Source organism: Bacillus rossius, chromosome 10 (genome assembly GCF_032445375.1).
Source record: "Bacillus rossius redtenbacheri isolate Brsri chromosome 10, Brsri_v3, whole genome shotgun sequence".
NCBI lineage: Eukaryota > Metazoa > Arthropoda > Insecta > Phasmatodea > Bacillidae > Bacillus > Bacillus rossius.
This window is the reverse complement of record NC_086337.1, coordinates 32,957,600-32,969,863: the sequence shown is the minus strand read 5'-3', so window position 1 is coordinate 32,969,863 and position 12,264 is coordinate 32,957,600. Positions and strand designations below refer to the sequence as shown.

General features: G+C 36.9%; 1 protein-coding gene across 1 annotated transcript in view; it reads right to left on the bottom strand.

Moving 5' to 3' along the window:
- Positions 1-11,700, bottom strand: part of LOC134535932 (RNA helicase aquarius) — a 143,110-nt gene extending 131,410 nt beyond the window's left edge. Inside the window, exons 1-5 of the mRNA XM_063375326.1 lie at positions 11,497-11,700; positions 11,307-11,407; positions 6,048-6,204; positions 5,320-5,526; positions 3,485-3,653 (exon numbers count right to left, since the gene is read on the bottom strand). Of these exons, the coding sequence (XP_063231396.1) occupies positions 3,485-3,653; positions 5,320-5,526; positions 6,048-6,204; positions 11,307-11,407; positions 11,497-11,580 (718 nt within the window). The 5' untranslated portion in view covers positions 11,581-11,700. The remainder of the gene's footprint in view (positions 1-3,484; positions 3,654-5,319; positions 5,527-6,047; positions 6,205-11,306; positions 11,408-11,496) is intronic.
- Positions 11,701-12,264: the final 564 nt, after the last annotated feature.

The following is a 12,264-nucleotide window of genomic DNA, read 5'->3' as shown; positions in this document are numbered from 1 at the left end:
TAGTGCTGCTTCTGCCATTGGTCCACTGTTAATCTGGAGGACTGAGGGCCAATGAGAGACCCATCACTCGTAGAAGTGTCGAATCACAGGCCACCCAGTCGAGACGACTCACAAGTCAGCAGCCAATGAACAGTTGGCATTTGCCCGAGTGTGTAGAGGATATTGAAGTCTATCCTGGAGGTCATTGAACCCGCAAATTTTCCGGGTCTCTATCCATGAGCTTGTACCGGCGACAACCATAAGCTCGTGTGCGCTTGGCAGACAGATGTTCGCAGGGGTTATTTCTACATCTCTTTGGACAGTAAAGTAACTTTAAAAAAAAGTGTGTGTATTTTTTGAGTCCATGTGCGACAGAAGTGAAACTTCTTGCTTACTAAGTATCGATAGATATTAATTTTTTTTTGAACATGAGATGATAATTGAGAATAGTAAGGATGCGGGTATCATCTCAAATTTAAAAAAAAACTGAGGCATAGACAAAAAACACAAAGCAGCGTCACGAGAATTCCGTAGCATCACTGCTGGCGTCATTTCTACCTCTCCACTGCCGTATCCTCTTCCGGCCGTTTCAACTAGCATATTGAATGCTACGCACATATTCCCATTTGACAGCTAGTGCATTAGTTGGAGTGACCTCGGCGCTAACACACTCTCCTCCTCTACCAGTTTCCCCACTACGTACCTAACTATTTCCCTTATGTGATCGGAATTTTTATAATGCTCAAAAATTGTAGCCTCCTCAGCAAAGACGTTTCATTTTTTATAGATTTTAAACAGTAGTGTAGAGTCAACCATCAATTATAATGTTATGCAAGGAGTACAAATCTAATGGTTTTAGAATCAATGCTAGGCAAATTTTTCTCTGTAATAAGCTTCAAAATGTTGAGTATCATGTAATTTCATTAGGGTTATCAAAGTCAATTCAATAATAGTTAATAATATTAGGGTTGCTGACCAAATAATCTAAATGTTTTCGTAGATCAGTTTTTTTTTATTGGGGTTTTTGCTGTTTTATTAGAGATTGGGCTAGTATAATTGGAATCTTGTTTAATTTAATACAAGTTTTGTTCAGTTAACAAATTGGTTTTGTGATTTTGGATGGTTAGTGAGGGTTTGTTCACTAAATCAGAGTTTAGAGTGTAAGAATTCTGTTCAATAAGTGACAGACATCAAGGCAATCTTTTTCCTGAAACATTATTTCTCATTTGAAAACAGGAATGCATGAAAACAGTTGAATTACATGTATTACATTTCATCCACATAAAAGTTGAGTGAAAAATAAAATACCAAAATAAAAAAACACTACATTTTTCATACTTTACAGAAACATTTTGTAGCAAAAGAATGATTAAAACAACAATTTTTCACTAGAAGTGTAAAAATAACAATAAAATTCTATTATTTCAAATGCATTACAGATTTCCCTGTTTAAAAATTAAAAAAATTTTTTTTTTAAGCATAAATAGGCATACAGAAAATGTATGCAACATATTTTACTTTTATTTATGGCAATCAAAAAATATTTTAATAAATTACGAGCAGGTACCTAACTGAAAATATGGTACCCTTCCTTTGACCCCAACCCTCGGTGTCATCTCTGATTACTAAGGCCACTATGGCGCACCGCTGTGACAATGGGTCGTGGGGCTGCAAAGTTGACGGTCGTCCTGCTGCAAACCCCCCCCCCCCCCCCCCCTCAGCCGAAGGGACAGTGTGCTCCCGGGTTTCAACCAGGATGGCTGCATGCAGCCAACCACAAGGTTCATAACCTTGGTGCGAGGTCCATTTGTGTAGCGTGTAGTTAGTGGCGTCCTGGGGGCCTACACACAGGGAATATCCTCTGCCTCCGCCACTGTCCCTGACGTAGCGACCCTGAGGATCATCACCATCTTGTGCTCACCACGGGCAAGTGCGTGGTTCCTCATTTTTAATACTTTAGCCTGCGCCCTTTCCAAGTATATTCCCAACCATCTGTCATTCTCACACACTACCAGCTTACCCCAGTCATTCTATCAGCACTGTAAAAAAATAAAATTAGGTATTATAGTTTTTAATTACTTGTAAATAATGAAATCAATAATCAGGTTGGTTGATACACTGGAAAACTACCAGACGGACTCTACTTAGTAGGTATTATTGTGTAGGATAAACAACATATGCAATATGTGGCATGTGGCGATGCAACAAAAAATAATACTCCTAAAGTATTTACTAAAATTTTTTTTCAAAATTTCATGTACAAAGAATTCTGAGAAACAATATACATTACCAAAAAATATATAAATAAAATTATTTCAATATTTGTAACATAATGAAGACTGTGTGCTGACAATTTATTCTACATGTATGCAAATTATCAAATGTTGTTCAAAACCACTAATTATAGTTATTATGTTGCTCAACATGTAGTTTAGTTCCATCACACTCGATGAAACACTTGCCAATGAAAACGTTCAAGACCTACAATAGTTCCTACCAACTGAATGAAGGTATAATCACCAAGCTGATAGCTACATTCACCAATTAGATGTGTCCTTACAAACCATGTTTATGATTTATATCACATGTTATTACAAATAAATACTAACTTACACATATACCTGTAAACTTATTTATATATTAGTGTAATAAAAATTATGTTTTTGTGAGTAGTTCTCAACTTTCATGTAATCTTAATAACCTAAAAAAAGATGAAAAATATAAATTTATTACTTATTTGAATGAGACTATTAATTGGTTACTAAGATACAGATAAAAATATTACGGACCAAAGAAAAAAACCTGTTGTTAATTTAGCAAGGAAAAGAAATACGTACTATGAAAGCATACAGTTAAAACTTTTAATTAACATAACACTATTTGAAATGAAACTTTACTCTTTATGGATGATAAATAAAAATATTCCAATCACAGTATGAGCATTAAAACTGGAATGTGAATTCACTTCTTTTTTTATTTCAACCAACACTGACAATCAGTAGGATCCCTGAAAATAGTCATTATGATAATGACGCGTATCAGCAAATAGTACAGTAACACCCTCATAAGAAAATTTCCTGAATAAGATTAAAAAATTTAGCACTAGAACTTTTCCAACAAACAATTTTACTCTTTAAATACAATTTTCCCTGTTAAAGGGTTTAAATTTCAAATTTACTTGAGAAACTTCTTAACAGGAATTTACTGTAAATAGCCAACTTCCACATTTAAAATGGTGCTGTTTTTAGTTTGAATTTCAATAGAACCTATTTAAAACTAAAAAAGGTTTTTACTTTTAAGAAGATTCTTTTCCACAATAATTCTAGACTATAGTATACGACTTGGTATCCGCACACAGTGAGTGAGCATGAAATAAAAAAGGCTATGTTACAAAAGTAAGAGTGCTTTATCATCAGCACGCACGTTGTTGTATCACTTGACCAATAGAAACAACCGAGGCTAGTGCATCTGGTCATTATGACCTGTGTATAACAGGACAACTTACCTTCAAGTGGGATCCTCTCCAGCAGCTTCATGAACTTTATCATGAGCCTTTGAAGGAACCTCCGCTCCCAATACAGTTTCTCCCTCATCTCAGGGTTATCTTTCTTCTGGATCAGGCGCCAGTACTTCCGCCACTTCGGCACCGCGTGGAGTTCCTGCTCTCTGCGACCCTGCAGGAATCACAACACCACATGCCAGAGACCAGACATCACACGGGCTCTTGGAACACGGCAGTCGTAGTGACGCTGCCTTCCGTCAGAATAACAGCCATCATGTGATATTCGTTACACATTAGACCAGTGATGGCCAACAGGCAGCCCCTAGGCCAAATCCGGTCATTGGCATCAGTTGGCATGGCCTGCCTAAAGAATCTTTTAACAAAGAAAGATTATTAGGTATAATGCTGCGTGTTAGTCATCTTGAGGTGATCCTGCACCTCATTATTTTTTTTGGTCCTAATTAGTATTTTATAACATGTTCTGTTTAATTATTTCTGGGTCCGTACTATTCATTTAATTAATAACTGCTATTTTTATTTTGTTTTGTTGTGAATGAGCTGATTTAGAAACAAATTTTTGTGACGATTTTGCCAAGCATTATGAAGGAATGAGGAGTATCTTGTCACAACGCTCTTTGGGTGTGTGTGTTTTGGGCAATGGTCAACTGGAGTCAACTTGAGCACACGGTGCAGAAGGACATGCCAGCGGGACTTGTTCCCCGGCACTCTGTAGCGAGAAGTGTGTGTATTCATGGTCTGCGAGTGCCAAGCCACAAGGCAGCAAGGAATGATTGGCTCGAAATTAGACTGTTGTGTGGAGTGTCGAGACAGCCCACACCCTGCCCTTTAACCTCCAGAAATATTTTGAGAACTAGTTCAAATCTGACTTTAGGCTTTTTTGACAGTGGCACACGAAGCAAGATAGTTTTTAATAGGCTTAACAGCCACATTTCACAAGAAAATCGCCGGCGCTCCTGCCAAAATAATTAGTCCTCAGTTCCTGCACGTCACTACTACTGACACGGGATGACCTTCAAACGTAAACTCTGCAGCACTGGAACAGCAAACAGTTTGTGACTGCTTCTGTAACTGATGTTTTCCAAAGAAAAAAATTAACACATTAAGATAGTCACCAAGTTAACTCATACTCAACTGTTATATTTTAACAAGCAACTAAAATGTCTGTGAATACCACGCAAGCAAGTTAAATCATACAACTATTGATAAGAAATTATTTTTCAACAATATGTTCCAACAGCTGTGAGATTGGCAGGAAGACAGTACATTTCTGGACAGGCAATCAATGATTATCTATGCTTAACACAGGCAGCAGCGCACCTAGCAGCCAAAAGATTCCCCCGAGTCGAACTCACCCACACAAAAAATGTTTTCTAACAAAAACGTCATACAATAAACCTTTTCTGTCCACAATGGTGACACCAGTTTGCAGCCCTGCGACAGAGAAATGGTGGGTGGGAGGAGAGAGGGAGTAGTGTATGGAGAAAAGGCAAAGAAGGAAGAGAGGGGGAAGAAAGAGGACAGATGGTGAAGGGAGAGAGAGAAGGGGAAGATGAAGAGAGGGCAGGAATAAAAAGGAAGGGAGAAAAGGCAAGGGGGAAGATAGAGGGAAGAAAAAAGGAGAGATGGCAACGGAAAAGAGAGAAGGCGAAAATGAAGAAATGGCAGGGGGAGAGAGAGAAAAGGCATGGTGGAGTAAAGATGGTCTAAAGAAAGACGGAGAATGAGGGGAACAAGGGCAAAGAGAGAGAGAGTTATGGGTGGGGTGGGAAGAGGGAAGAGGGAAGAGGGAAGGAATGTTGAGATTGGCACAAACTCACCGGCTGGAGGGATATCCACATGGACAAGGACACGAGCCTTTTAACCTGGTCCCGTATCAGCTCCACCTCCATGCTGTTGAAGCTGTGGTTCAAGAACACCAGCAGGGCTGTCTGCTCCCTCAGAGACACTCGGGGATCGTCCTGGAGGCAAGCCTCCAGCATCTGCTGGAAGAAGCCTGGGAAGTGCTCTGGTAGCTTCTTGAATGGCTGCAACACAACCCATTCCGGTCAGCACGCTAACCTGCCACTTACCAATAATCTTCAGTAGGGCCTATATAATCTTTTACATCACTACATTATTCACCCAACAAGAAAATGTAATATTTGAGGTAATTTTCTTTAGGCTTTTGACAATGATTTAGATAATTTTCGAAGTCCTCAAGCAAATTCTTCAACAGTCTTTACCGGTACTGGCGATTCAGGTCGGCTCTGATATGGAACCATGGTTAATCGAAGCTCAGTCAATCGAGACACTACTACATTCATCCCTTCACTTAATCTTGTTAAGTTGGCTGGCGATCAAACAATTAACCCCAGAAAGCCATTTGCAGCCTGAATGAAGTTATACAAGATAAACACATAAGGATTTGTCGTGAGACTAACAAGACTGTAATGATATGTCTACCAGTGTAAATTATCATTAACTAGGTTCTGAGAGCATGTTCATCTGAGCAGAGAATAATACACTGAATACATGAGCACTTCATGTGGTAAGCGTACGCCCCTACCTGCCACGCCGGCACCCTTTCCCGAAACTTCTCGTTGATCATGATGACGATGGACATCATGTGGGCATGCGACGACTGGGACGTCACGTAGTTCGGCCACAAGTAGTTCTCCAAGTACTGGCTGAACTCCAGCATCATGATGCGTCGAATAGCGAAACTGCAAGAACGATTCAGATGAGAAACAACAAACAGTGTAACACAATGGCTCCTCATAATAATCAATAAATACTAAAGAGGATTTTTATCACATTATGTACAAGAATTTTCAGCCACTGCTATTGAGAGGGAGGAGCAGAGGGGGAAAATTCCCCAGGTCCTAGGCACCAGGGGAACTCTGTTGAGTTACGATTTTTTTTAATGCTTCGGTTTGCCCTGTTAGGAGCATAAGAATTAGAAACCTATTGCTAATATAATTCACAGGAACCCTTACAAGTTACACAATATGCTCAAGTTACACAATATGCTAAGGTTACGTTTACTGTGATGGTCACTGTAACATTTACAGACTTCAGATTTTTTTTTAACTGTTTGGATTTTAAAGTTATACATTAAATAACAGTAAAGGGATGATGGGGGGGGGGGGGGGGGGGGGGGGGGAAGGAACAAAATTATCTATGTCTGCAGCTCCAGTAAGTTCTACGTTCCTAGCGAAACAGTTGGCCTCAGAAAGAAATGTTCATCAGCTGACATAACAAGACTGCCTGCAATCATCAGAGCTTGTCAGCACTGAAATAATTAGCTAATAACATTGTGGATAGTACATTTTTTTCATAGTGGAAAACTACAAAATATTTGGAAGCACAGCACACACACACACACAAACACTGGAAAACAGCATACGGCACACATAAAGTCAATTAGTAATCATGTTTCTGTAGCCAGTTGATCATCTAAACAAAGATTAAGGCTTTTTTTTATCAACTAGTAGATGCTTTGATTTGTAATATGTCACTGGATCACACGCAACTGCTACGTGAATTGTTGTGTGTTATGTAAATTAACAAACAAAATAATTATTTTTCTGCATCATAATTTTATACCTTGTTATTATCCTATGGAGCAGCTTGATATTGCACGTAATCTACCTGTGATCTTTTATATTTTGGACGTACTTCCCTATTTAAAAAGTATGCATTCTCCATACTTATATTCCACATCTGGATTTGACATTATTGTCATTCAAGTCTTGTGATGAAAAAAAATACCAAGATGTACATTCTTAGAATTGGTTAGCTGCTAGTAAGGTATTCGGAGATTCAAATAATATTCTTTTACATTATTGGCTGGGTCTTTTAAAGTATCCACTGTCTTTCTTTTGGCTTTCATTATTTGCAAACATTTTATGTATTCCTGTATAAATTTTAAAACTATTTTGCTAAATAATAATGCATTCAGTGTCAAAGGAACTTAGACAACACATCAAAACACTGGCACATAGGTTCCTTTGGTACTAACATAAGTTAGTTTTTCCAAAAGTTTTGGACATGGTCAAAAGTCCCCCCCCCGCCCCCCCCAAGTGACAATCCTAATGAGAGGGGCAATGGGGTCCTTTCCCCTCCCCAAAATAAAAATTACTGTAGATATAAAGAAAAAGCAATTTTAAGATGCCAGAAATGCTTTAAAATAGCCTAAGAAGCTATTATTTTCCAAAATCTCTGACTTCCCATTTAACTGGGAAGTATTCCATGCCTGCCACCCAAAACTCTAAGGTCATCCGTTTTCCCTCGCCAACCCCCTTTTCACCCAAAATTCTCCTCCCACTAGGAGCCATTTGCAGTAAAAGTTCTTAAATCTCACACACTCAGGAGGATCGCTGCTTTGTCGGATTATTGACTTTATGACTTTACAGGATTTTGAAATGTCAGTATAGTTTAAACAAGTAAAGTTTGAACAGGAGTACAGAAAAAAATTAATATTCAGTGCATTGGTGTGTAAAACAAGTTTTAATAAGTGGTCCTCTAGAAAGGAAAAAAATAAAAACTAGCATTACTGTTCGAAAAAGTCTCTAATGTCACATTGAATCCAGTTTTATTTATGGAAATATACATATAATGTGAAATGTAACCAGCTATAAAACAGGGAGCACTGCACTGAAATTAAAACTGTCAGTAGCGATAAGCTCTAAGCAAACTTAAAATACCTGCAGCATAGTAAATCGACATGGCACCAAAGGCTGGAATCCTCTGGCCATTAAACTTTAGAGGTCCACACATTTTTATTAGGCCAGTTTTATAAACAGTGCAAGGAACGCTACGATGCAATAATGCAACATGAAACCAACGCAAGTCGCAAGACATCACCAACACTATTACTTGAAATTGTAAAACAGTAGAAAACAAATTTCTACACCTGCTTCTTTTGTTAATTCATGTTTATCATGAAAATATATGAAATTGTAAATAATTTTTCATAAAAGTGTTATTTTCTCTCACTGTGTGGAAGTTTAACCAGTGAAAATGTCATGTATATCATAAAAATAAAATTGTGGCCTCTACACACATAAAGACTGTGTCTTTAAATGTTTTTAGAACAACAAACAAGGGTGCGGAAATGCAAGCTGAAACGCAAGGTTTAGAAAATTGTGTGATACTTACATTGCCCTTTTCTGCATGTTAAGTAGCTTAGGTATAAACAAGTATTTGAAAATGTTATTGAACTTTTTTATCTTGTATTTCTTGCGTAGTTTATAAACCTGGCCTTACAAAAGAAAGTACCTAAGTTAACTTTAATTTTAACACATTCAGGCATGTTTGTACTGGTCACAAAATATTTAAACAGTATCATTGGTTGTCATTTTTTAGTTAATCTGCATTTTGGAACTGGTATATGAAAACAATGTAAATATAATGCACTTCTATTATTCGTGTCCATGTGTGCGAACCTGTGTCATTGTGGAATAAGCTTAGTTACTTAAAAATATCATTTTTGGATTTGTTTTCTCTTTCGAAGAAATCTCTACGTACTTCCAAATATATGAGCTTAATAGGTAACAATAGGTTTCAAGTGTATAAGGAATATAACTCTTGAATTGTACAGAAACATCCAACCAGCCTTGATAATACAGTGGAGACTTTGAAAAATGTTAATATTTTGACAATATAATTGACCTGATTTAACCAAAACTATATACCCTATGTATTTAGTTATGATCATCTAGGTCAACAAAAACAACTTTCGCTGAAGAGATCTTTAGCATTCATAGAAAAATAATAGGAAATTATTTCAATTCACATGAAAAGTATTCATAATTTACGAAATAGGAACACAAGGAAATGAAAAATACCTGAAGTATCTTCAGCTCAAAAAAATATGCAAATAATTTTGCAGCATCATAAAAATCAACATTTTTAACTTTCTTGGAAAACCACATGCATGTATATCTTTTTGCAAACAATGTAAATTTCTTCACCGCTTGTGACATGCCTCTGATATGTAAAGGTAGGATAAAAGGAATTGTCATTGCGTGTAACAATCATAATAATTTCCTTTATACGTCAGGTTACATGCTATCGCATGTAACAAGTTGGTGATTTGTGCAACCATACTGCTAAAAAAAATATCCCTGTAAAGGGTTGATGCTTGTGTTTGGATGCACAGTAGGAATACACGTAATTTTTTAAAGTTATTATTTACATTACATTGTTTTACAATATCCACATCAAAAATATACACTTTCTAATGTATGGAAAACCACAGGATTGGCAATGCAATCAACACACAACATGGCAGCGGCAATTTCACTGCATTGGGGATTATATGTGAACTACAAACAGTAATTTATCAGAAACCAGTAGTAATGATGGAATGCTGTTTACATGGTAAATAAAGGAACGTCTAGAATTCAAAAAGGTAAATATGTAGAGTAGCGGTATATGTGAAAAAAAAATGCTAAAAATCCGAAAATACTTTTATTATATGCTCTTTCACTTCCTCTTTTCAAAACAATCGGTGGAGATAAGAAACTCCAAATACTTTAGAAGATATTGAATTTTTTTAATTTTCATAGTTCGGCAATATTTGTTAAAAAAATTTAAAAATTCCGAAAATTCTTTTATTCTATGCTTTTTAACTTCCTCTTTTCATTAAACCCGGCGGAGATAAGAAATTCCAAATACTTTAGGAGATATCGAATTTTTAAATTTTCATCACAATACCTGTGCATTCATGCGGCCACCATTGTTTCTTGTTTACGATTTTTTTTTTTTCGTGACGTAGGTGAACGACTACATCATTTTCTACTAATGGCAAAGGAATTGTACCCGCCTCTAACTTAGGTGAGTTCAAATTTTAATGTTTTATTTTTGTTATTTGGATTTGTTGCGCAAGTAATAAGTAAAAAAAAAAATACGTGAGTTCCTACTGTTCATCCTTTGTCCCGGTTTGTTTGGTCAGGTCAGTTACATTATAAATACTTCAAAACTAAACAACCATTGAAATGAATTCACATTATTTTTAATGTCCGCTAAGTTTGAAAGTATTTTTAATGTAACTGACCTGACATAATCGACCATTTTAGTTCCTACTGTTCATCCTTTGTCACCGGTTTGTTTGGTCAGGTCAGTTACATTATAAATATTTTAAAACTAAACAGCCATTAAAATTAATTCACATTATTTTAATGTCGGTTTAGTTTGAAAGTATTAATAATGTAACTGACCTGACCTAATCGACCATTTTATTAATTACGCATTCATGAACACAGGGCAAAATAAAAAAAATTAGCGACGGTCGAATGGTTGCACAGGTCTTGTATTGCAAAATTAAAAAATTTGATATCTCCTAAAGTATTTGGAATTTCTTATCTCCGCCGGTTGTTTTGAAAAGAGGAAGTGAAAGAGCATATAATAAAAGAATTTTCGGATTTTTAGAATTTTTTTTCGCATATACCGTTACTCTACATATTTACCTTCGAAAAAAGTCTAACGAATTTAATTTAATTATTACGGAAAAGCCGCGACGCAAGATAATTAAACAAAATTTGAAAACATTTTGGAAGTGAAAAAATATTTTAGAATTTTTTTTCCCCAGAAAAAGAGGCTGTCCTTTAGAATTGCCTTATTACATCCAAACCAAAATCTAAAAGCTACCTACAGAACTAAGTAATTAAGATGACCTAAACTTGAGTTATTATTGGCCGTATTTCCTAGAAGCTGCCCTCCGCAAAATTACTACCTACTAATTGTAACTTTTAGGAATTTCCTTGCGTTGTATTGGTTAGTTCTAAACTTAAGGTCAACTTACAACTAAATTGTTACTTACTTTGAGCCATATATTTCGGTTGCATAAATATCTTCCACAATTCTTTCATCATACGGTAGGTGCTTGTCAATCGTATACGGCGCCCAATACTGGTTTGCCAACTGTAATAACATAAACAACTAGTAAGTTTAGTACAACTATCACACAAGTTGATTGGAACAAGAAAAAAATGCACAAAAGATTCAAATACCTGCGTGATTCTATCAGCATTGATCTGCTCAACAGTAGGTGCTGGTCCTTTAGATTTCGGAGTATCAGTCGCTGCTAATTCCATCTTCTACAATTGTATCATTTCACTTGATAAATAAACAGCTTTACGAACATAACCTACAACACGCGAATTCGCGAACCCATAGATAAAGGTTAGACCCAAAGAATCCCGCAAAAGTAAATATCGTAGAAAACAGGATACATACAAGCTGAAGGTACCAGAACTAAACCATAGAGTTAGGAATTGTCAGGAGACTGCGTGCTGTGACATTATTGAAGTCAGTTTTTAACCTTAACATGGCCGTAATGGTCCACCCTATACGTTACGGAAATGGTACTTGACCACGTTTGATGATGGTAAGTAAGTATGAATCAGAAGCTCCGTCGTTAAAAACAATCACTTGACGCCGTCCCCGCTACCTCCATTAAAAGTTACATGATTTTAGTATTGTTCGAAATCTCAGGGTAGGTTCGGCCTTGTGGCTAGAGGTAGTAGGTAGACACAGTAGGGCCCCCCCGAGCTGTTTAGGCCACTCGGGACGCCTGAAAATAACAAGAAAAGACCAATTGATGTCTGGTTAATTTATTACGGCACATCCCTATACATAGTGCTGCCCGTCCTGGCCGTAACGGTTGTCCCGAATTGAATTGTCACATGCGCGACCACTTTCTCAGTGGCGGCTCACGATTTTATTCCCCGGTAAGGTCATACACTTGGACACGATGCGGTGATTACAAAACAAACCCT